The following is a 27,500-nucleotide window of genomic DNA, read 5'->3' as shown; positions in this document are numbered from 1 at the left end:
GTTGCAGTTTTCTATTATCTATTTGGAAGTTTTGATGCAGTGGTTTCTAAAGCTAGTGCATACTCTACTACTTGCTCTAATGGGTCGCAGTATTCCCATTCTCTATGTAGTGTCATGAGGGCATACTGCTCAGTTCAAGATAATTGTCGTTGGACTCACTATAGAGATATTTGGGTACTGATAATTTCAGATTTGAACCCTATATGGGAATTAAGCCTTTGCATGGGAGGTAGTGCGTTCTACTTGCTTTCAAGAGTATTATCATCCTCAGCAGTCTTTAATCCAAATCTCATGAAATTAGTGACTGTATGTGAGGTAGTGCGTTCTACTTGCTTTGAAGAGTATTATCATCCCCAGCAGTCATTAATTTAAAGGCTTTTATGGGAGTTAGCGCCACTGATTGAGAGGTAGTGCGCTCTACTTGCTTTGAAGAGTATTACCATCCCCACTATCTTTAATTTGAACCTGTTTATAGGAATTAGTAATTGTGCAATGCATTCTACTTGCTTTTTAAGAGTATTATTAACCCATGTTCATTCCAACCATCTATTTTTGATACCTTTGCAGTTGAGTTTAGGCTTTCATACCGCGACAAGCCTCTTTTTCACTAGCACTAATACTCCAAAGTTTGGGTAAACTTTTTCTTTTTTAGAAGGCAGAGGCATTAACCTCATGTTAATCTTCCAATTTATATCCCGGGCTTTTACCTACTACTATGTATGAACTTTCAAGGCATACATATATGGGAAGTCATTGTATTAGATTAACGGGTAGACCCACCTGCTCCTTTTCAGTTCTTAGCAAGAACCAATCTACTTTATCCAAGCCTTCATCTTAAGACAGCAGTGTTTAATGTATAGATGTTAGGTAAGTTTCTATTCTTTATTTGACTCTTCTTAAAATGACCCCAGAGCCAGCGGGGAGCTCTGCCCCCAAGATTCCCTCCGAGGGTTTGCTGATTAACAGGATCGAAAGAGCCGGGAACAGTTTTGCCCTTCTCTGTGCTGTCCAGGCGTCACCAGTCCCAGAACACAGGTAATGGGGGTTGAGTTTGTTTACCGGGGGCGTTCGTTTTGATTTAAAAAAAAATTTTTTTTTTAGAATTTTAAAATAATGGTTTTTATTTTTTTTTTTTTTTGTGGTGGGCGTGTGGGATTGTTTACTTTATTTTGTTGTGTATTTTAATTTGGTGTAGACAAGTTTAATTTAATTTAATTTTATATGGACTAGGAAATTATATCGACAAACACACACTTATATATATATATTATATATATATATACTTATATATATATATATATATATATATATATATATGTGTGTGTGTATGTGTATGTATGTGTGTGTTTCCGTGTATACATACACACGCACACACACACACATATATATATATATATATATATATATATATGTGTGTGTGTGTGTGTGTGTGTGGGCTGTTTTTGTGTATACTCACATACTAGACATGTACACACACAATATATATATATATATATATATATATATATATATATATATATATATATATATATATATATACACGTATATATATATATATATATATATATATATATATATATATATATATATATATTACCCCAAATAAAATACCATTTAATTGAGAAGCAATTCCCTGTATCTCTGCAATCTCAAATGTTTATTTCCTCATACAATGAAAGATAATACTTACTATATTCATCGTTTATCAAGACTCCGCCAAAGTAAACAACGAAGGAATAGAACGAAATATTTTTGAAGGACTTTGATGAAAACCAAATATTAAATGAAACTAAAATATTCAACATTAATTAATGTGTGTTGGTTTTTTGTTTTCGTTTTCCGTTGTTGTTTTAGTTTTTCTTTAGTTTCTTTTAGTTTCCCGTTGTTGTGTTTTTCCCGTTTTATAAAGTTTCACCAAGAAAAATGGGGATTGATTTCTCTCTCTCTCTCTCTCTCTCTCTCTCTCTCTCTCTCTCTCTCTCTCTCTCTCTCTCTCTCTCTCGTCCTTAATATGGCAACTTGATGCATCAAAAACACTGTATCGTATACAAGTGTTGTATACGATACAGTATTGCATACAAATGTATTTTATACAATACATTGTTGTGTACAAAATAGTTATGTATACCAAAAAGTGTTGTATACAAAACAGTTTTGTATACAAAAATGTGTTGTATACAAAAGAGTTTTGTATACAAAACAATAATGCATATAGCACAGTGTTGCATACATCACACTGTTGCTTACAAAACAGTGTTGCAAATGAAACAGTTTGCCATATGCATTATTGTTTTGTATGCAGCACTATTGACACAACAGTTTTGTATATATCAATATTTTATGCAAAACTTTAATACAACACTTGTATGCAACACAATTTTATATATAATACTTTTCATTGCAACACTATTTTGTAGACAACACCTTTCTTTGCAACACTATTTTGTAGACAACACTTCATTGCAACACTTTTTTGTAGAGAACACTTTTCATTGCAACACTATTTTGTACACAACACTTTTCATTGCAACACTATTTTGTATGCAACACTACTGTATGCAACAATGCTGTATGCAAAACAGTGTTGTTCAAATTCAAATCCTTCATTTACACCATACATTCCCTCTTGAAAGCGGCCATTAAATTGATACTGGGGCATCCCCCCTCTTACCCAAGGCATTCAGACATCCTCTCATAAGTGACAATTTGCATATGGAAATTATATTTACCTCCGGTGGCAGAACCAGTGGGGACTTCCGCCCCCAACCTGCCCCCTCTGGCGAGGCATTTGAACGACGTCAGGAAATCGGGGGACAGTTTCGCCCTGTTCTGTACAGTGCAGGCTTCGCCCGTCCCACAGCACAGGTATTGGACAGGAATTTAAGATTTAAAGGTCACTCATGAATGGCAGAGGCAAGGGACAGTGACATTGCCCTAGCAATCAGGACAGTGCCCTAGAGACTGATCATATGTTATATGATCAGCGCATAAGCCTCCTCTCCAACCAAGCTAGGACCAGGGAGGGACAGTCACTGGCTGCTGATGACTCAGCAGATAGACTTATAGGCTCCCCCAAACCCTCCAACCTTAGCTCACAAGGATGGTAAGGTTGCAGACACTAATGGCACTAACGAGTCTAAAAATCAGGCCACAATCAGAGTCTGTAGGTTTTAAGATTGTAGGGTCTGTATGTTTCAGTGTATCAGAGTTGACAATAGTTAGGGAAAACCTTGAGGTGTTTATTAAGTGGCAGCTAACTGAATAATTGAGTATAACTATATATAAACCTCAATTATTGTAGGGTAATTCATTGTGGACACAAAGGTTTCAAAATAAAAACATTGAAGAACTGCCAATAGTTAGGGAAAACCTAGACGTCTTTATATATAATTGAGGTTAACTATTTATAAACCTCATGTATTTTAGGATAATTCAGTGTGGACACAGTTGAAGGTTTCAAAATAAAAACATTAACATGTTTTTAGTTGATCAGAGCTGCTAAAAGTTAGGGAAAACTTGAGGCGTTTATTAATTGGCAGCTAACTGAATAATTGAGGTTAATTATTTTTAAACCTTAATTATTTTAGGATAATTCAGTGTAGACACAATTGAAGGTTTCAAAATAAAATATCAATTAATCTCGAACTATTTAGATTGTGTATGCTTTTATAGTTGATCAGAGTTATCAACATTTAGGGATAACACAGAGTTGAAAAATTAAGGTCTATGTAGTTGCAAGTAAATAAATAATCTAGGTTAACTATTCATAAACCTCAATTATTCCAGGATAACTCTGTGTGGATACAACGCAAGGTCTTAAAATGAAAACAATTAGTGTCAAGCCATTTATAGTGGAAATAATTCAAGTTATCTAAAGTGGAGATAATTTAATTTATCTGAAGTGGAGATAATTAAAGTTATCTAGAACCTCATATAGTTGGGATAGCTCAATGTGAAGGTAGTGGAGTGTACCTGTTTAGAAATCCAAATATAAGTGATTTACTCTTTTCATTCTTAAGATACTTTATGGCTATTCTGATCTCCAACTAAGAAGCTGTTCAAGGCAAGTAAAAATGTAGATGTTTGCACATATTCTTATTAGTTTTGTAGGTTCTTATTGTTATTTTCAGACTGTCTTTTTATTATTTCTCTTATTTTTCCGTTATAGTTGAATCTTAATCCAATTTATTTTGTATAAATAACACTTTTGATTAATTTCTTATCCCTTTTGTTTACATTAAAAGCAATACAATTTCCAAATACTCTAATCAGAACAGTTATTCTCTGGTACATCCAATGATCAGGCTTCTGTTCATTTGTATTTATTCACCATTCAAAAAAAATATTCACAATGAATTACTATTTTCTAAAACAAAGAACCAGTTGGCACCTCCGCTCCGACAGTCCCGTCCTTGGGAAAGCATTTCACAGACACCAAGAGATCAGGAGACAGTTTTGCCCTGTTCTGTTCAGTGCAGGCCTCCCCCGTCCCACAACACAGGTACTGGTATGGTTTCTTGAGTGATTTGAACCTGGGACTTGATAGAATTTAGATGTGTGGTCCAGCGCTTTGCCCTGGGAGGTTATTCAGTGTCAAGGTATTGGGGGGAATCCAAAATTTGCTATTCAGTGCACAGGTACTTGGGAAATCCTCAAAATTTGCTCTTCAGTGTCCAGGTACTTGGGAAAACCTCAAAATTTGCTATTCAGTGCCCAGGTACTGGGGAAAAACTCAAAATCTGCTACTCAGTGCCCAGATACTCCTTGGGGAAAAACGCAGAGTTTGCTATTTAGTGCTCAGGTACTCTTGGGGGGTGGGTGGGCAAAATTTGCTATTTAGTGCGTGGGTACCCCTTAGGAAAAACAAAATTTTGCTATTCGTTGCCCAGGTACTTTGGGGAAAAAAATTGCTATTCAGTGCCCAGGTACTTGGGAAAAAAATAAAATTAGCTATTCAGTGCCCAGGCACTCCTTGGTGGAAAAAAAAAAACACAAAATTAGCTATTTAAAGGAGGAAATTAATTTTATTAATTTATTTAATGAAAGGAAGATCGTCGTATGAAAAATAACTTGAGTTCTTAATAATTTATTTCCCGGTTGTATTTCGAAATACACAGTTAATGAATCGCGTTGGCCAAAGGAAGCAACCATTTCGTATTCTATTTCAGCTACTTAAGTCGACCTTATCCCAGTGAGTTCTTGGCCCCATATATATATATATATATATATATATATATATATATGTATATATATATATATATATATATATATATATATATATATATATATATATTTATATATATATATATATATATATATATATATATATATACATATATATATATATATATATACATATATATATATATATATATATATATATATATATATATGTATGTATGTATGTATGTAAAGAATTGTTTTCCTGGCAGCCCCTGCAGGCACATCAGCTCCCAGTCTCTCATCCAAAGAGAAATTGATCAACGAAGTGAAAAAGGCTGACACCAGCTTTGCACTTTTATGCAACGTGCAGGCTTCGCCCGTGCCAGAGCACAGGTAGTGGGATTTAGCATTATTTTCGTGATTTTAGGTTTTTGTATCAGGTGGAGTGAGTATCGTTGTTATTGTCTTTCATGATTTGGGAGTTTGTATAGTTTTTATTTTAGGTTATTTGACGAAAGCACAGGGAGTGGGATCTTTATTGTCTTGAGTTTGTATAGTTTTAATTTAGGTTATTTAATGAGAGCACAGGTAGTAGGATTTAATTTGTCTGAGATTGTATAATTTCATTTTAGGTTGTATAATTAGAGCACGAAATTTGTTTTGCTTGAGTTTGTACAGTTTCACTTTAGGTTATTTAATGAGAGCACAGGAAGTGGGATTGGTTTTTCCTATCCAGACCCATAGGGTAAAAGTTTCTTTATTCATTATTGCAATGGCTCAAACTTCTGTTTCAGAAAATTCGATAAGAAAATTTATCATTATTTCTAGTCTATACATAATGAGAACACAGGGAGTTTGAGTTCATCCTTATCCAATAACTTATTTTAATCAATATTGCTGGTGAACTAAACAAAACACAGTCGGCTCCTTGTTTCTGTCGTTAATGGTAAGTTGATATGGTTTTTATTTATTGCAATGAAAATAATATTATTTGAAAATAATAGATCCAGTGGGCACATCTGCTCCAAAGTTAACAACGCGAGACAAGCATGTGACGGAAGACAAAATTGGTGGCTCCAGTTTTGCACTCTTCTGTACAGCCCAAGCATCACCAGTTCCTGAATACAGGTAGAATACTTTAAATAAGAGGTAGTGAGGGTGTTTGGTGTCATAAAAAGGTAGTTAGTTACTTTACCTGTTCCTTGTTACAGGTAATATACTTTGAAAACTAAGGTAGTGGAAGTTTAGTGTCATAAACAGGTACTTCATTACTTTACCTGTTCCTTATTACATGTTATATACTAAAAACAAAGGTAGTGGAAGTTTGGTGTCATAAACATGTAGTTAGTTACTTTACCTGTTCTTCATTACAGGTGATATACTTAAGAAACTATAAGGTAGTGGAAGTTTAGTGTCATAAACAGATAGTGGGTTACTTTACCTATCCCTTATTACAGGTAATATACTTTGAAAGCTAAGGTAGTGGAAGTTCGCTGTCTTAAACAGATAGTAGGTTACTTTACCTGTTCGAGATTGCAGGTAATATACATTTAGAACACAGGTAGTGGGAACTGTATCGGTGTCCTAAATAGGTAGTGAGTTACTATAATGGTTACTTTATACTACCATTTATAAGAAAAATAATCTTTTTCTATGTCCTGTCGAGTTCATATAATTTTGGTACAAAAATAATTTTCTAACTAGAAATCCCAGACAGTGTGTCGAGTCCCGTTGTAACTTCGTAACAAAGGTAATACGATACCCGAGTCCTGGGATGTTGTCCCGTATCATGCAAGTACAATACCTGAAGAAGGCCGCTACCAGTATGTTTATCGTCATAACACAGGTAGTAGGACACTCGTAGGTAGGATACTTTTGAAGATCTGTTCAAACAAAGTTTGTTATCATCTGTCTTATCAAGGTCTCACTGCTTCACGAACACAGGTAGTGGGATTAACTCATAAGTAAACACCTGTCAAGGTTATTGCATCATAAAACAGGTAGTTGGGAGGCATTTGATAATGTTAGGTTAGGCTAGTTAGGTTTAGGTATTTGTGGAATGTTAATATCTCGTCTGGTCGGAGGAGACAAGAACATTATGGAAAAATAGCCAAGGGGATTAACCACAAAACGAGTGAGTTGTGAATAGGAACCCAGAGTTTAGCAGAAGGAAAAAAGGCTGTCGCTTAGCCATGTACTCCTTTAGAGGATAATTGACTTCCACCTATTAAATGTGAAAGAATGGGCCGGTCAGAGGTTCAGACTCCTTATTAAATAATATTTTATTCTTAGGTTATTGTTTAACATTGTTTACTATTATTATATTTACTTGTTTATCCGAAAAGAACCGGTTGGCACTTCCGTTCCCAAATTCCCGTCCAAAGAGCGGCTTGTTAATGAGATCAAATCGTCCGGAACCAGTTTCACTCTGTTTTGCACCGTACAGGCGTCCCCACCCCCTGTGCACAGGTAATGGGATGAGTCATTCAATTTGATCTTTTGTTATGGAAATTAGGTATTGATTAATTATCTGTTAAGGATGTGATTTTCTATAGATGATGATTATCATCATCATCTTCTCTTACGCCTATTGACGCCAAGGGCCTCGGTTAGATTTCGCCAGTCGTCTCTCTATCTTGAGCTTTTAAATCAATACTTCGCCATTCATCATCTCCCACTTTACGTTTCATAGTTCCCAGCCATGTAGGCCTGGGTCTTACAACTCTTCTAGTGCCTTTGCGGTGCACAATTTATTATTATTACTAGTGTAAGTGTTCCGTCAAAAATGACGGCTAAATATTTGAATAGATATGTACACATGCATACACATCTTCAACCCTCCCCACTCCCTCTTACTTTCCTAACTACAACACGGCAGTGTTGGTTTCTCAGGGTACCGCCTCTCACCAGGGTATGATTAGTCCCATCCCCCTACCTGAGGGATGGGGAGAGACTGAATAGTTATACGCCTGGTAATGCCGCTCAGCGTGACCAGAAAGAGACGTGTGTGTGTGTGTGTATATATATATATATATATATATATATATATATATATATATATATATATATATATATATATAGCCTGACATTTGCTCTTTATTATATAGGGGAGATTATTATTATTATTATTATTATTATTAAATAAATAAATACACTATCCAACACTCCTCAAATATAGTAAAATAAGGTATCTGCAATTAATGAAATATCCTGATCCTAATCACATTGACGGATATTTCATAAGGACCCTTAACCATATTTGTAGTTCCATGGATATGAGGCTCGCAACTGCATCTCAAATTCGAAATAGAAAACAATTAACACGATTTGTATGTCCTTGAAGATTGGCAGTGGGTCTCAGGGCAACTTGGGGACGACGTAAATATAGAAATATTATATATTAATCATAAATATTGAATAATTTTTCAGTTATATGATTGTTATCATTGCTGTTTGGGTTCATTCACGTTCCTTGCGAGAGAGAGAGAGAGAGAGAGAGAGAGAGAGAGAGAGAGAGAGAGAGAGAGAGAGAGAGAGAGAGAGAGAGGCATCTCCAGTGTTTATTTCACCCTACACCAGACCCTGTTGGTTCAGCTGGGCCGACATTTCCTTCTGGGAAAAAGATTGAATTCCCATTGGTCGAGGAAGGAAGGTCGACCAATCTCCTTTGCCAGGTGTCCGCTCATCCAATCCCTCGGTTCAGGTATAGGTTTTTTAATCTTGTTTTCTTCTGTGTAATGTTTTAGTTACTGTTTTCGTATTCATTTTGGCGTAATTGGGTTAAGCAGTTTATTTGAATTTTTTTTTTTTTTTGAAGTAGTGATCATTGAAGATAAAGTTTGATGGGATTATTATTATCATTATTATTATTATTATTATTATTATTATTCACAGTCTATAGAGACTTCGTGGTTTATATTGTGAGTCACATTATTATTATTAACTGGAATAGGAATATTCCTGGAACTACCTGGAATAGGAATATTCTAGGAACTACCTGGAATAGGAATATTCTAGGAACCAACTGGAATAGGAATATTCTAGGAACTACCTGGAATAGGAATATTCCAGGAACTAACTGAAATGGGCATATTCCTGGAACTAACTGGAATAGGAATATTCCTGGAACTAACTGGAATAGGAATATTGTATCTAACTGGAATAGGAATGTTCCCATAATTACCTGGAATGGGCATATTCCAGGAACTAACTGGAATATAAATATTCCAGGAACTAACTGGAATGGGCATATTCCAGGAACGAACTGGAATAAGAATACTCCAGGAACTAACTGGAATGGTACATTCCTGGAACTAACAGGAATAGGAATATTCCTGGAACTAACTGGAATAGAAATATTATTGTAACTAACTGGAATAGGAATGTTATTGTAGGTAACTGGAATAACAATGTTCCTGGAACTAACTGGAATAGGAATATTCCTGGAACTAACTGGAATAGTAATATTCCTGGAACTAACTGGAATAGAAATATTATTGTAACTAACTGGAATAGGAATGTTATTGTAGGTAACTGGAATAACAATGTTCCTGGAACTAACTGGAATAGGAATATTCCTGGAACGAACTGGAAAGTATAAACTCATCTCCGAGAATCTTCACTAAAGTATGAAAGAGATTCAGATGAAGGGAAATAAGAAAGATGGGAGGGGAAAAGAGAGACCATTCTATTTTTATACTGTTGTGGGCGTCCCAATACGACGTAGTTCACTCTCTTTCTCTCTCACACACTCACACATACTCTCTCTTTCAAGGTCGTCCCCCTCTCCCCCCCCCCCCTCTCTCTCTCTCTCTCTCTCTCTCTCTCTCTCTCTCTCTCTCTCTCTCTCTCTCTCTCTCTTTGCTCTTTAACCATATGAGAGTCAGCTGTTTCCAGACTGCGTGGTGGCAGTAGTTGCCAGATGCTGCTATATTTACGTTTTTTGTTTATTTGTAAATATATATCAATTCAAGCTATTGTTTGTACATGTGTACATATTATGAAATACTAGAATTATACGTTTATATAATTAATATATTTGGCCAAGCATAAGTTTATATCAGCTAATTATAAAAAAGAATATTCTTAATATCACGTTTTCCGGAGTTATCGAACATATGGCAACCTTGCCCTACCCCCACACCACTACACAGGAATACTATCTTCAATATTTTATTATTGAAGTAAATTCCATGAAATTGGTATCAGACAAAGGCTTCCCTTTTCCCACATTGCGGTGCGAGATAACTGCTGAATGTATAGGAATATAAAACCATATGGTTTTATTGTGCTTTTTATTAAAACAGCTGTTTTAACTCGATTGAAAGCAGAGAGTTTTAGAATGTTATGGTATATTAGTGAGTTTCTCTTGAAGTAGACATGACTTACCTTTGAGGACCAGATGTCTAGAATGTTTGAGTGATTTGATTTTTATATTTAATGAAATTATTAAAAGGGTTATGCATTTAATAAAAAAAAATCTATACATAACCTAGCTTAGAACTAAAAATACTTGAGGAATTTCATTTTTTTTTATTAAATGAAATTATTGAGTCATGCATTTAATAAAAAAAAATCTATACCTAACCTACCTTAAAACTAAAAAAAATATTTTTTTTGAGGAATTTCATTTTTTTATTAAATGAAATTATTATAAGGGTTATGCATTTAATAAAAAAAAATCTATACCTAACCTACCTTAAAACTAAAAAAATATTTTTCTTGAGGAATTTCATTTTTTTTTATTAAATGAAATTATTGAAAGTCTTATGCATTTAATAAAAAATCTATACCTAACCTAGCTTAGAACTAAAAAAAGTTCTTCTATCGGAATTTCTATAATAATATGCATAAATAATATATTTTTAGTAGTTATGATATGGACATTTATAAGAAAGACATGTAACAATAATATGTCCCATTTTTTGTAATATAGAAAATAAATTTAACTAAATTTAACTTTAGAAAAACGGCAAGTTAATGAATATTTAGACCAGCCATTTCATAATAAAAAGCACAACAAAAACAATGTTTTTAACCGCTGTAAAATGAATGATTTAATACAATTTATAATTTACAATAACTTAAAACTCCTTTTCAAAGTCTCCTAACCAAAAATATTAACCTAATATTAACCTAACCTAAAATGAAGTCATCATTTAATTTGTAAAATCAATGATTTAATACAATTTATAATTTACAATAATTGAAAACTCCATTTTCAAAGTTCCTAACCGCTAAATCTTAACCTAACCTGAAATGAAGTCATCGTTTGATTTGTAAATTCCACGATTTAATACAATTTATCTTTTTCAAAGTTTCCCAACCGCTAAATCTTAACTTAATATTAACCTAACCTAAAATGAAGTCATAATTTAATTTGTAGAATCCACGATTTAATACAATTTATCTTTTCCAAAGTTTCTCAACCGCTAAATCTTAACTTAATATTAACCTAACCTAAAATGAAGTTATAAATAATTTGTAAAGTCCACAATTTAATACAATTTGTCTTTACCAAAGTTTCCCAACCGCTAAATCTTAACTTAATATTAACCTAACCTAAAATGAAGTCATCATTTAATTTGTTAAATCCACTATTTAATACAATTTATCTTTTTCAAAGTTTCCCAACCGCTAAATCTTAACTTAATATTAACCTAACCTAAAATGAAGTCATCATTCAATACAATCTATCCTTTCCAAAGTCTCCCAACCTCAAAACATTAACCTAATATCAACCTAACCTAAAATGAAGTCATCATTCAATACAATCTATCCTTTCCAAAGTTTCCCAACCGCGAAATTTTAACCTAATATCAACCTAACCTAAAATGAAGTCATCATTCAATACAATCTATCCTTTCCAAAGTTTCCCAACCGCGAAATTTTAACCTAATATCAACCTAACCTAAAATGAAGTCATCATTCAATACAATCTATCCTTTCCAAAGTCTCCCAACCTCAAAACATTAACCTAATATCAACCTAACCTAAAAGGAAGTCATCATTCAGTACAATTTATCCTTTTCCAAAATTTCCCAACCGCGAAATTTTAACCTAATATCAACCTAACCTAAAATGAAGTCATCATTCAATACAATCTATCCTTTCCGAAGTTTCCCAACCGCGAAATCTTAACCTAACCTAAAATGAAGTCATCTTTCAATACAATTTATCCTTTTCCAAAGTTTTCCAACCGCGAAATATTAACCTAATATCAACCTAACCTAAAATGAAGTCATCATTTAATACAATTTATCCTTTTGCAAAGTTTCCCAACCGCGAAATCTTAACCTAACCTAAAATGAAGTCATCATTCAATACAATCTATCCTTTCCAAAGTTTCCCAACCGCGAAATCTTAATCTAACCTAAAATGAAGTCATCATTCAATACAATCTATCCTTTCCAAAGTTTCCCAACCGCGAAATCTTAATATAACCTAAAATGAAGTCATCTTTCAATACAATTTATCCTTTCCAAAGTTTCCCAACTGCGAAATATTAACCTAACCTAAGAATTAAGTTATTAATTATCTTCGTAGCCGGAGTCTCAAGTAGCGCCCCTAGAGTTCCTCTCTTGGCCCTTGTCAACACAGTCAAAGAAGCCCAGGGGCAGAGTCTTACTTTGCCCTGCAATGCCCAGGCGTATCCTGTGCCCTCCTTCAGGTAAGGTAGCTTCCGGTACTGTTTGTTACTTGAGGTTCGTGTTTGTTGAAGGAGGTTGTGAAATGGTAGGTTGTAGAATGGTTAGTTGATATTTTGTACAGTATAGTGACAGGGAAGTTGGTTGTGGGCAGAAGGGCTGTTTTGAGTTCTTGTGTTGTTGTTATTATTATTGTTATTATTATTATTATTATTGTTGTTGTTGTTGTTGTTGTTATTATTTTCATTATCATTATTATTATTATTATTATTATTATTATAATAATAATAATAATAATAGTAATAATAATAATAATAAAAATAATGATAATAATAATAATGATAACAACAACAACAACAACAACAGCAAAAACAACAACAATAATAATAATAATAATAATAATAATTATAATAATAATAATAATAATAATAATAATAATAATAATAATTATAAATACCAATTACAGAGATTACAGAGGCATACTGTACTATCATACCGAACAGCTATACAGAAGTGCTATATCTTTTATATTAATCAAGGCGCGGCTTCCTGATTGATAGATTGAATAGATAGCGAAGCCTTAAAGGAGATTAGCTCTTCAATTGATTGATTGATTTAGTAGTCTCAAATAACAGTACTCGTGGTTGGATCGATCAAAGGGAATGTGATGATTGATTAATAGGTTTCGTTTACTGGCAGTGTAGATCAGTGTACCATTTTTTTTTGTATATACATACAGACGTATAAATCAGTTGCTGCTTGTAACTGATTTAAGGATTGTTGCAAGTTTTAGAAGTAAATTAGTATAGTTCAGTGTATATATTTTTCTTTAATTTTATGTGTTTAAACCATTTGCTGCTTGTCACTGACTTAAGGATTGTTGCAAGGTTTAGAAGTAAATTAGTATAGTTCAGTGTATATTTTTGTCTTATTTTTACGTAGCGTATAAACAAGTTGCCGCTTACAACTTACTTAAGGATTGTTGCAAGTTTTAGAAGTAAATTAGTATAGTTCAGTGTATATTTTTTCTTCAATTTTATGTAGCGTTTAAACCAGTTGCTGCTTGTAACTTACTTAAGGATTGTTGCAAGGTTTAGAAGTAAATTAGTATAGTTCGGCGTAACTTTTTTTTAATTTTATGTAGTATTTAAACTAGTTGCTGCTTGTAACTGACTTAAGGATTGTTGCAAGGTTTAGAAGTAAATTAGTATAGTTCGGCGTAACTTTTTTTTTATTTTATGTAGTATTTAAACTAGTTGCTGCTTGTAACTGACTTAAGGATTGTTGCAAGGTTTAGAAGTAAATTAGTATAGTTCAGTGTAACTTTTTTATTTTATTTTTATGTAGCGTATAAACTAGTTGCTCCTTGTAACTGACTCTTTAGGATTGTTGCAAGCTTCAGAAGTGATTTTTCCATTCTTTATCTTTCTTTTTAAGGCCTTATTGTGACCCATTACCGCTTGAACCAGACCGCTAATGCTTGTTGTAAAGACAGAAGTGTTAACTCAAGCGTCCAATCCCTCTCTCTTAATCGAATTTTGGACCTCATTATAATCCATTGCCACTTGAAATTGACTAATAAGGTTTGTTGCAAGGTAGATGTATAATCCATTGGGTCTCGTTATAACCCATTGCCACTTGAACTTGTCTACTAAGGTCTGTTTCAAGGAAGAGGTATAACCCCATCGGGTCTCCTTATAACCCATTGCCACTTGAACTTGTCTACAAAGGTCTGTTTCAAGGAAGAGGTATAACCCCATCGGGTCTCCTTATAACCCATTGCCACTTGAACTTGTCTACAAAGGTCTGTTTCAAGGAAGAGGTATAACCCCATCGGGTCTCCTTATAACCCATTGCCACTTGAACTTGTCTACAAAGGTCTGTTTCAAGGAAGAGGTATAACCCCATCGGGTCTCCTTATAACCCATTGCCACTTGAACTTGAATACTTAGGTCTGTTGCAAGGCAGAGGTATAAAACCCAACTCTCAGTCTTCTTTCATCCAGACTTGAGACCGACTCGAGTCCATGAACTCACTAGAGCATTATCACGATTAAAAACAAATAGAAAACGATTGAATTTAACCAATAATCCTCCCTGGCTAACAGAACCTGTGGGTAGCGCAGCGCCACAAGTAGCCATGACGGCTAGATTATCAACTAACATCCGGGATCATGGAGAGAGTTTCGCTCTTCTTTGCCCGGCTCAAGCTCACCCGTTGCCGGCTTACAGGTAGATCGACTTTGTACTGAGTATATTTGATTATTTGTTGATGGATTTATGTATATTTGGGTCGGTTTTGCGAATATTTGATGAAGGTATGATTAGTTGGGGATTATTAGTTAGTGTTCGATAGTAGTTTTTTGGGGAAGATATTTACCAGAACTGAGGGTTAGAATAGGGTGTGAGGCTCGCAACTTCACACCCAAAAAAATTGTGAAAATTAGATTGTTTTATTTTACCAGGAATACATTATGAAGAAATATATATATATATATATATATATATATATATATATATATATATATATATATATATATATATATATATATATATATATATATATTAGTGTACATGACCCATCAGAAATTACTGGTAAGTTACTGTACACATGAAAATGCATTCCTCTCTTACCAGGGTGTGACTACTCCTTCTCCCTACCAGAGGGACGGGGAGAGCTCATCGTGATAGAAAAAATACACACACACATATATGTGTATATATATATATATATATATATATATATATATATATATATATATATATATATATATATATATATATAGTTAGACACTTGCTCTTTATTATATAGGGTGTATACTTAGTATATTATATTTATATATATATATATATATATATATATATATATATATATATATATATATATATAGAGAGAGAGAGAGAGAGAGAGAGAGAGAGAGAGAGAGAGAGAGAGAGACTGCGAGTACATTTGTGATTATTATTATTATTATTATTATTATTATTATAATTATCATTATTATAATTATCATTATTATTATTAAACACGCAAGACTCACCCAATCCCAAGCATCCAGGAACGAAGTAGTACCTCACCATAATCTTACAATTAACAATAGCATACCAGAACCTCATATACCATTTCATACCCCCCCCCCCCCGCTCTAGCTGGGATGTCCAGCGCCGCTCCAAAGGTGCCCGTTTTGGCCAAGTTGAACCAGTACACGAAATCCCAGGGGGAGAGCTTTGCCCTACCCTGTGATGCCCAGGGTTACCCAGTGCCCTCTTTCAAGTAGGTATTTTTTCAGTGATGGGAAATGTTGGTTTGGTTTTATTATTATTATTATTATTATTATTATTATTATTATTATTATTACGCTACCCGTCAAAACTGACTGCTATAGATTCTTTAGATAGATATGCCCCATACACACTTGTACCCTCCTTTCACCAGGGTATGGCTACTCACTCTGCCCCTACTCGAGGGACGGGGAGACCTACATGTGACCATATATATATATATATATATATATATATATATATATATATATATATATATATATATATATATATATATATATATATATATATATAGCCAGACACTTGGTCTTTATCAGATAGTGGATATTATCATTATTATTTATTATTATTATTATTATTATTATCATCATTATTATTAAAGTGGACTTCTGTAAACATTTTTATTTCTGGATTTTATTTTTATCATAGAGATATTTTATTCAAATTAGTGTTTATGCTTAATGGAAAAAAAATTAGGTTCGCTATAAAGATTTTTTTTTAATACTAATCTTCGATCTTTATTCATAGCACTTCTGCCCTTCGAAAATGTAACGCCATATTGATATAAGAAGTGCAAAAACTTTAATCAGTTTTACAAAAACTCTTAGAAAATTCGTACGAAAATTTGGGTATATTTTATCCCGTCAAATTAAAATTTATTAGATTCAAAATGTTCAATTGTTATGTAAGTTGATATATTTTTTTCTTTGGTCAGATTTTTAAAGGTTTGTTTCGATTTAGCAGGATTTTTTTTAGTTTTTATTATCAGGGTGATATATTGATTAATTTGAGGTTTTTCATCTTATCAGGATGAAAAACTAAATTATAACGCTATTCGTAAAGCAATGAATAATAAAATCAATATATTTGATCAAAATTCTTATGGCCATAAATAAAAACAATTTACTCAATCGAAATAATTATGACGTTCTGAAAATTAATTTTTTATTGGGGTACCTTATCACCTAGAAGCCAGATAATGAATAAATTAACATTATTAATTACTCCGTTGTCAATAAAGACGCCCTTTCGAGCGGGCCTCCCAAGATATCTGAAGAAGCCACTCTGAGGGAGTACAAGAAGGCCTCTAGTCAGAGTTTCGCCATGGCATGCCAGGCCCAAGGGTATCCTGTGCCCTCCTTCAGGTAGGTCTCGTGTTTACAAAGGTATTGAGTGCCACATATAGAGGTTTTTTAGGTATTGGACTGGTGGGTATAATTATAAAGATTATGGGACATTTGGGTATGTTATTAAAGATTGTGGGACAGTTGGGAATGTAATTAAAGATTATAGGACAGTACATGGCTTAAGAACTTCCATACAAAGCTTAAGAACTTTTTTTTCCTAAAGGGAAGCCAGATGGTGCATTACCATTCAATGAGTTTAGGCCTTAAATACTCAGTGAATCCCTTCTAGAAGGCCTCAACCATACATAGATGAAGAACTTAATATCCGTAAAGTGACGCCAGATGATACATTACCATTCAATGAGTTTAGGCCTTAATACTATTCAGGCTCCATAGGATATACCCCCTTTAGCAACGCCAGATATTTCCAAACCGATCAATCAATTCCTTCCTCCTGCAGCGGGGATGTCTGGCTCTGCTCCAAAGGTTCCACCGCAGGCGAAGTTTGACCAATACACTAAGCCCGGCGGAGGAAGCTTCGCTCTCCCGTGCGAGGCGCAGGGGTTCCCCGTCCCGGAGTTCAAGTACGAAATGTTCACACACACATACACACACAAAATTTTACTATTATTTGCATTCCTGAATTTTGTCACTATTCAAACACCCTATCCTTAGATGTGTACTAGGCTTGTACCCATCCTAGCAAAAGGAAAGAAGTATGTTTACATAAAATATCTACTTGTTATAAATGTTCTAGATGCCCTTTCAAGTGGCCCCCCGAAGGTCCCAGAGCAAGCCACCCTCCTGGAGTATAAGAAGCACTCAGGGCAGAGTTTCGCCATGACATGCCTCGCCCAAGGGTATCCCATACCCTCCTTCAGGTAGGGTCTTCAATGTAGTCCTCAGTTCCGTGAATTCACAAAGGTCTTCAATGCAATACTCAGTTTCGTGAATTCACAAAGGTCTTCAATGCAGTCCTTAGTTTTGTGAATTCACAAAGGTATTCAATGCAGTCCTCAGTTTTGTGAATTCACAAAGGTCTTCAATGCAGCCCTCAGTTTTGTGAATTCCTAAAGGTCTTCAATGCAGTCCTAGGTATTGTGAATTCACTAAGGTCTTCAATGCAGGCCTAAGTTTTGTGAATTCCCAAAGGTCTTCAATGCAATCCTAGGTATTTTGAATTCACAATGGTCTTCAATGCAGTCCTCAGTTTTGTGAATTCACAAAGGTTGGAATCCTTAAGATGTCTACGGGTGTTTACTTTTTACCTTCTAGGACTGTGTTTTTAGTAGGGTGCTGAACCATTAAGGTTGCATTCAAGGTAGTGCCTGTAACCTCCAGAGTCGTGTTTTAGGTAGTGTTTAACCTCCAGGGCCGTGTTTTAGGTAGTGTTTAACCTCCAGGGCCGTGTTTTAGGTAGTGTTTAACCTCCAGGGCCATGTTTCAAGTAGGGCCCTTAACCTTTAAGGCTGCATTTTTTATGGCAGATTTTTAAAGGTTTGATTTAGCAGGATTTTTTTAGTTTGCCTTTATTATCAGGATAAAAAATTAAATTGTAACGTTATTCGTAAAGCAATTAATAATAAAAACAATCTATTTAATCAAAATTCGTATGGACATAGAAACAATTTACCTAATCGAAATTATTATGCCGTCCTGAAAATTAATTTTTTATTGGGGTACCTTATCACCTAGAAGCCAGATAATGAATAAATTAACATTATTAATTACTCCCTTGTTAATAAAGATGCCCTATCGAGCGGGCCTCCAAAGGTACCTGAAGAAGCCACTTTGAGGGAGTACAAGAAGGGCTCTGGTCAGAGTTTCGCCATGTCGTGCCAAGCCCAAGGGTATCCTGTGCCCTCCTTCAGGTAGGTCTCGTATTTACAAAGGTATTGAGAGCCACATGTAGAGTTTTTTTTTGTATTTTGGACTGGTGGGTATATTTATAAAGATTACGGGACAGTTGTGTACGTTAATAAAGATTGTGGGCCAGCTTAGTACATTAATAAAGATTGTAGGACAGTTTGGTACGCTAATGAAGATTGTGGGACAGTTGAGTATGTTGATAAAGATTGTGGGACAGTTGAGTATGTTAATAAATATTGTGGGACAGTTTGGCACGTTTATAAAGATTATGGGACGGCTTGGCACGTTAATAAAGATCGTGGGACTGTTTGGTATGTAATTAAAGAGTGTGGGACAGCTTAGTAAGTTAATAAAGATTGTAGGACAGTTTGGTATGCTAATAAAGATTGTGGGACAGTTGAGTATGTTAATAAAGATTGTGGGACAGTTGGGTATGGTAATTAAGAGGTTGGACATCTTGATACTGGAAGGAGCATTGAAAAAAAGTCATAATCAGCTTTAGATAGCTCAAGGAATATGGAGGACAGCAGAGAAAATCCGGATTTTATATTCTTCTCTGGTGATGCTAGATCAATTAATAGTTTACTTCTTCATCCTTTCCAGTAAAATACTAAATGAAATAGTCCTTTTTCCTTCACGTAACGCCACAAAAGTAAACTCTTCAACCAATATTTTATAAGGTCTCACCCATACATAGCTTAAAGGATTTAATTTCCCTATAGCAACGCCAGATGATACATTATCATTCAATGAGTTTAGGCCTTAATCCTCAGTGAATCCCTTCTAGAAGGCCTCACCCATACATAGCTTAAAGGACCTTCTTTCCGTAAAGCGACGCCAGATGATACATTACCATTCAATGAGTTTAGGCCCTGAACCCTTATGGTCGCATTTTAGGTAGTCTCTTTATCCTCCAGGGTCGTGTTTTAGATATAGTTCTTAACCCTTAAGCTCGCGTTTTAGGTCGTGTCTGTAATCTCTAGCGTTGTGTTTTAGGTAGTGTCGTGTCTTCAACACTCTTGACCGTTTATTAAGTAGGGTCCTTAACTCTTAAGGTTGCCGTTGAGATAGTCAATTTAACCTCCTGAGTAGTGTTTTGGGCATTGTCTTTAACCTCCTGGGTCATGTTTTAAGTAGGGCCTTAACCTATGGGATCGCATTTTAGGTAAGTTCTTTAACCCCCCCCCCCAGGGTTTGGTTTTGAGAAAGGTCTTTAAATCCACCTAGGTAATCATCTTAGAGTCTTTAACCTCCCAAAAGTCCTGACTTAGGTAAAGTCTCTAACCCAGGTGATGATCTTCAGGTCAGATCATTCACCCCAAGGTGAGAGGGTTGCATTTTAAGTGATATCTATAATACCAAGGGTGTATTTTAGGTCATACAGCACTTAGAATGTATTTTATGTCATGCAACACCAAGGATGTTGTATTTTCGCTCATACAACACCAAGGATGTACTACAGGGTATCCCTTCTTCAATTGATCCTCTTATACAGGATATAGTTATTCTATTCATATTTAGGGACTTAGTGACTGTACAGTCATGTAAGAACTGACTGACTGAATTTAGCAACAATACAGGGTACCCTTTCTTCAGCAGATGCTCCTATACAGTATATAGTTATTCCATCCCTTTATAGGGACATAGTGACTGTACAATCCTGTAAGATATTAGGGACATACTTTACTATATCTTGCCCCTTTAATCTCAAAATCTGGTCCCTCCAAACACCAGACGCCCTTTCCAGCGGCCCTCCAAAGGTACCCGCACAGGCCACGCTCCTAGAGTACAAGATGCAGCAGGGTCAAAGCTTTGCCATGGTATGCCAGGCCCAGGGGTACCCAGTGCCCGCCTTCAGGTAGGTCTTCAGAGTCTTCATCTATCTATCCATCTATTGCCTCGTATCCCAGCGGTTTTCAACCTCGTCCGAGATTCGAACCCAGGTTTTTTTTTTATATATATATTTCAATTTATTTCTTGCTACGATGCTTTGTTGAATGTTGAGTTAAGCAATGAAGGATGTACGTTGTGCTTAGTCAGCTGTGATAGGTGGCAACAAGGATTGAGAGGGGCATGGGCTCGCAACTTCATCCCAAAATATTACTTTAATAAATTTAGGTATACTTACTGTATATGTATACATATGTGTAATTATATTATATATACTGTACATATCTCCCTAATATAATACAAATCAAGTATCATATATATATATATATATATATATATATATATATATATATATATATATATATTTATATATTTATATAGATATATATGTGTGTGTATGTGTGTGTATGCATGAGTTCCCGGTCACGGTCAGCTTTCCCCATCCATCGAGTAGGAGGGGGAAGAATTAGTCATACCCTGGTGAGAGGAGTGTGCGTGTGTGTGTACATTTCTGAAAGTTTTTGGCGGGCCGCGTAATCGGGTGTGTGTGTGTATGTATATATATATATATATATATATATATATATATATATATATATATATATATATATATATTTATATATATATATATATACTGTAACTTATCCACCTTAAACTGTCAATATATCCACGATTAACAACCTAAATTAAATGAATTATTATATCCCATATTAAATTCATTTTCACCACATTATTATCATTTCAACCCACGGAACGAACCAACGAACGAACTCTCGAGTACGCGAACTTTCTTATAAACTCTCTAAGAAATCTATTTGCATTTCTGATTAGGTTCTGCAGAGATTGGACTCTCTAAGATAGATCATCCGGTTTAAGAGATCATGGCTAGAGATGTTTACCCCCTTCTCTCTCTCTCTCTCTCTCTCTCTCTCTCTCTCTCTATCGTTCGTGTGGTTGTGTAAGGTTCAATTTACTTTTTGGGAGGTATTTTCTTTTATTATTTATCAAAATTTTATCTTACAAATATACACACACATACACACGCTTGCATACACACACATACACACGTGTATATATATATATATATATATGTATATATTTATGTGTGTGTGTGTATATATATACAGTATACGTAAATATATATATATATATATATATATATATATATATATATATATATATATACATATACATATACACATACACACATATACTGTATATATATATATATATATATATATATATATATATATATATATATATATATATATATATATATATATATACTACACAATACGAATATATATGTATGGATAGATATACAGTATATACATGTACTTATGATAATATATGTATATACTGTATATTTACTTATTTATTTGTTTCTCCACTACCCACGTCTAGGACAGGCAATCAGCTAATGTAGTCACGTGGTTGTATGTGGCTTCCTGCCCAACGTTATTTCATTCCCACCCTTATCCTTAGTTAAGGGGTCGGTTGCCTGATGCGGCCTCTCCACCACCAGTTCACCCAGCTATAAATGTTACCCTCACTAGTATAGGGTTCCTTAGAGGCTGGAAGGTTATATACCCGCTTAGTATATGTGTTTGAATAGAGAGATTGATAATATTGACGTTAGATGTGAAATCATCATCATCATCATCTTCTCCTACACCTATTGACGCAAAGGGCCTGGGTTAGATTTCACCAGCTGTCTCTATATTGAGCTTTTAAATCAATACTTCTCCATTCATCATCTCCTACTTTGCGCTTCATAGTCCTCAGCCGTGTAGGTCTGGGTCTTCCAACTCTTCTAGTGCTTTGTGGAGCCCAGCTGAACGTTTGGTGAACTAATCTCTCTTAGGGTGTGCGATGAGCATGTCCAAACCATTTGAATTACAGTGAAGTAATTATCCGTCTGCTTTATACCAAGAGAATTCTAAGTTATAGGAGGAAAAGCGTTTAGTGAATATTTTGCCTACACTGCACCAGTGTTTCGCGCTTCATAGTCCTCAGCCATGTAGGCCTGGATCTTCCAAATCTTCTAGTGCCTTGTAGAGCCCAGCTGAACATTTGTGCGAAGAGCATGGCCAAACCATGTGAAATACAGTGAAGTAATTATCTGTTAGCCTTATACCAAGAGAATCTTAAGTTGTTTTAAACCAGTGTTTTAATTATCAGTAATCTATTTTAATTCTAATTTATATTGAAATATCAAGGGTACCCTCTCCCATCTCCTAGCATAACCTGTTAATGTTTTTGTCTGTACAAAATGATATAACAAATAACAACAACACAGACGCATTGTCAAGCGGACCACCTAAGGTACCAGACCAGGTGAAACTCGTCCAGTACACGAAGCGCTCAGGCGAGGGCTTCGCCATGCTCTGTCAAGGCCAGGGATTCCCAGTGCCCGGCTTCAGGTAAGTTCGTTTACTTTCTTGCGTTATAGGCCTCGTTGTGACCCATGACTTATCGTTCCCACTTATGGTGTTTTAGTTTTGTTTTGTTTATTGTAAATGGTAGAGAGGTGGGTTGTGAGGTAGGGTAGGGGATTCCCAGTGCCCGGCTTCAGGTGAGTTCGTTTACTCTCTTGCGTTATACGCCTCGTTGTGACCCATGACTTATCGTTCCCAGTTATGGTGTTTTAGTTTGGTTTTGTTTATTGTAAATGGTAAAGAGGTGGGTTATGGGGTTGGTTGGGGTGGGGTAGGGTGGGGTGGAGTGGGGATTAGAGTAAGGGGTTTTGGGGTTAACTTTAAAGTTTTGTGTTATTTTGTTACGATTAGAGGCCATTATCTCTCTCTCTCTCTCTCTCTCTCTCTCTCTCTCTCTCTCTCTCTCTCTCTCTCTCTCTCTCTCTCTCTCTCTCTCTCATGAGTTTTAGTGGATAATTTATATAATATATACTATTCAATTCGGTATTTGGGTATTGTTACTTGACGTTTATAAAGAATATACAATGACTTAATGGCGTCCAAAAATCGTAGAAACCATCTCTCTTGATGAACTGTCCTTCAGATAGTTTTCAGTATATATATATATATATATATATATATATATATATATATATATATATATATATATATATATGTATATATATATATATATATATATATAATAGTATACAATATATAAAATAACGTGAAGATACAAAAATATGAAAATGCAAAAGGTTACCCCACTCAATGCCCCATCCTCAGACTTTATAGACCTAATAAACTGTCCTTGGAATCGGCACTTGCCAGCCACTTTATGGACACGTTAAAGTGTCAATAACACTGGCCATTACCTGTCTCGACCAGATGCCCTTTCAAGTGGTCCTCCAAAAGTGGCCGCCGTGGCCAAATTCAACCAGTTCACCAAGGATCAGGGCCAGAGTTTTGGCCTTCTCTGTGAAGCTCAGGGTTCCCCTGTTCCTGGGTTCAGGTTAGTAAATTGGCGTTTTATTCAGTCGTGTTTTCAGCTGTATTGGGAGAAATGTCAGGTTAGTCATTTGGATTTTTGTTGTATTGGCAGAAATGTCATTTGGTTTTCAGTTGAAATGTCAGAAATGTCATTTGGTTTTCAGTTGAAATGTCAGAAATGTCATTTGGTTTTCAGTTGTATTGGCAAACTGCCATTTGGTTTTCGGTTGTATTGGTATAAATGTCATTTGTTTGTCAGTGGAATTGGCAGAAATGTCATTTGGTTTACGGTTGTATTGGTATAAATGTCATTTGTTTGTCAGTGGTATTGACAGAAAGGTCATTTGGTTTTCGGTTGTATTAGCAGAAATGTCATTTGGTTTTCATTTGCATTGGCAAAAATGTCATTTGGTTTTCAGTGGTATTGGCAGAAATGTCATTTGGTTTTCAGTTACATTGCCAGATTAGTCATTTGGTTTTCAGTTGAAATGTCAGGTCAGTCATTTGGTTTTCAGTTTTATTGACAGAAATGTCAGGTCAGTTATTTGGTTTTCAGTTTTATTGAGAGAAATGTCAGGTCAGTCATTTGATTTTCAGTTGTATTGGGTTGAACATCAGGTCAATGTTATAGTTTTCAGTCGGTCTGTCCTAAATGTCAGGTCAGTATATGTGTTTTTCAGTTGGACTGTGTTAAATGTCAGGTCAGTGTTTCATTTCAGTTGTATTGTCAGTTATATCAGGTCAGTTTTTGTATTACCAGTTAGTTTGTGCTAAATATCAGGTCAGTATTTGATATCTGTTGTATTGTCAGAAAAGTGAGGTCAGTTTTTGTATTACCGGTTAGTTTGTGCTAAATGTCAAAATTTATATCATTGAAGCATTTTTTGAATTAACTTCCAAGTTAGAGATGTTAATTCAAATTCACTTTAGGTATCGGCGACATTCTACTCGAAGAATTTTTTTTCTTTATTTATTTATTTAATAATCCAGTACTCCTTGTTAATGTATTGCATGAAATTACACGCAACTTCCCATGCTGGATGATTGCATGTAATTATATGCAACTTCTCTTGTTGGTTTTTTGTTGAAAAGCTACCACGAATTACAACGTCAACAGTTCAGTTTCAACTATATTAATTCCACTTTCCGTCGTTCGTCCGTCGCTCAATAGATGGCGTTGCGAGCGGACCTCCAAAAGTGCCCAGGCGAGCTCAGTACGACAAACTCGAGATGGCCAAGGGCACGTCTGTGGCCCTCCTGTGCGAGGCACAGGCGTTCCCTTTGGCCACCTTCAGGTAGGTTATTGTTTACGGCAGAAGAAAATAAATAAATATTCAATCACGACAGCAAATACAGCTGTTTCTAGTCCAGTGTAGGATAGAGTCCTCAGACATGTCTTTATACATGTCTGGTGTTTAGCCAGTTTTTATCATCGCGCTGGCCAGCTGGTGATGGTGGGAGACTTTTTGTCTGATCGTTCACAGCAAACCAACCTGGTATGTGTGTCCTTGATTAGTACACCTTTGCTGATCATGGCAATACACAAGCAGTTTCATCACGTTAAATTATACCCTCTCCGAAAAGGTAAAATAATATATCTTTCGTGTCACGCTTAGGAGAGAGGGAGTCGTCATACTCTGGTGGGAGGGGGGTACCCCTAGAGGTACACTCGGAAACCACACTCTTCCACAAATTGCTGAACCAGCTGGTTGTAGTTAGGAAAAGAGTAGGTGGTGGGAAGAATTGAATCTGCGTGCGTTTGTACATATCTAGATATATATACGTAATTTTTGACGGGTCGGGTACACTAGTATATAAAATAAGACACGCCTTCATCCCTACATCCACGGCTTCATATATGTCAACTATTTCCTTACAATCCAAATGAACTATTTAGTAACATAAATAAATATATGCGGGTCGAATCCAGAACCGGTTTCGAGCGAGGCTCCGAGAGTCTCCGAATATGCGAAGACCTCAGCATTCGGGACATACGTCATTTTTGACGGGTCGGGTACACTAGTATATAAAATAAGACACGGCTTCATCCCTACATCCACGGCTCCACATATGTCAACTATTTCCTTATAATCCAAATGAACTATTGAGTAACATAAGTAACTATATGCCGGTTGAATCCAGAACCGGTTTCGAGCGAGGCTCCGAGAGTCTCCGAATATGCGAAGACCTCAACATTCGTGAGGCCTTTTGGATCCAGCTTCGCTCTTCCCTGCCAGGCGCAGGCCTTCCCTCTCCCTGGCTTCAGGTAATGTAATTATTATTTTTTTCAAAATGGGAATTTCACACCATTGGTAATTTTGTAATGTAATTTTTACACCAGTGGCGCTGGAGAGTTGAGGGGTAAGTCTGAAGATGATGTTGTGTTGTGGAGCTTCAAAAGTTCAGACTTGTAGCGATTATTAAGTTGAACAGGCTGATATGTCTTTTTTTTATAGTTTATTTATGAAAGATCTATTTTAAGGTTCTTACTGTTCTTAAAATATTTTACTTTAATTATTTATTACTTCTCTTATAATTTATGTTTCCTTATTTCCTTTCCTCACTGGGCTATTTTTCCCTGTTGGAGGCCTTGGGCTTATAGCAGCCTGCTTTTCCAGTTTATCAATGTCTTAGCAATACAATGGGCTACCTAATCTCAACTGCTCCTCAGTCGATAAGAAATTGCATATGCAAGAAAAAAAGTGTATATTTTGGCTAAAATTACAACCCTTTTTATTATTGTCAATCGAAATATAAGATTTATCTGTTTATTCTGATTGAAAGGAATATTTTCAAGAGACAGAGAATCTACATTATATTTTGACTGGTAATACAATCTAGGTCACTGTGATTAGCTGTTTTTCAGATATTTACTGAACCTTATCATGACCAACTGTATTTTCTGTCAAAATATATTTTTTTAGTAATATTTATTTGTTTTTGAGTCAGTACAAGAACATATGTCTATGAATATCTATTTTTATTTGTTTGCGAGTCAACACAAGAACAATTTTAATTGCTTTTGAGTTTACACAAGAACAATTTTAATTGCTTTTGAGTTTACACAAGAACAATTTTATTTGTTAATGAGGCAACACAAGAACAATTTTAATTGCTTTT

The 27,500-nt window shown here is 35.1% G+C and overlaps 1 protein-coding gene across 18 annotated transcripts in view; it reads left to right on the top strand.

Annotated features, from left to right (window-relative positions):
* Dscam1 (Down syndrome cell adhesion molecule 1) overlaps nucleotides 1-27,500 on the top strand; it is a 236,095-nt gene that overhangs the window by 17,467 nt on the left and 191,128 nt on the right. Inside the window, exon 1 of one of the 18 annotated variants that reach the window (XM_068367980.1) lies at nucleotides 14,920-15,040. The exons of 16 other annotated variants lie outside the window; for them this stretch is intronic. In XM_068367980.1, coding sequence (XP_068224081.1) covers nucleotides 14,949-15,040 — 92 coding nt within the window. In that variant the 5' untranslated portion in view covers nucleotides 14,920-14,948. Of the gene's footprint in view, nucleotides 1-14,919; nucleotides 15,041-17,677; nucleotides 17,799-27,500 lie in introns of those variants that run through there. One more of the 18 variants, XM_068367977.1, reaches the window with a different exon arrangement.

The sequence above is a fragment of the Palaemon carinicauda genome, unplaced genomic scaffold, assembly GCF_036898095.1.
Source record: "Palaemon carinicauda isolate YSFRI2023 unplaced genomic scaffold, ASM3689809v2 scaffold134, whole genome shotgun sequence".
In the NCBI taxonomy this organism is placed as follows: Eukaryota; Metazoa; Arthropoda; class Malacostraca; order Decapoda; family Palaemonidae; genus Palaemon; species Palaemon carinicauda.
This window is presented reverse-complemented; position numbering and strand designations above follow the sequence as displayed.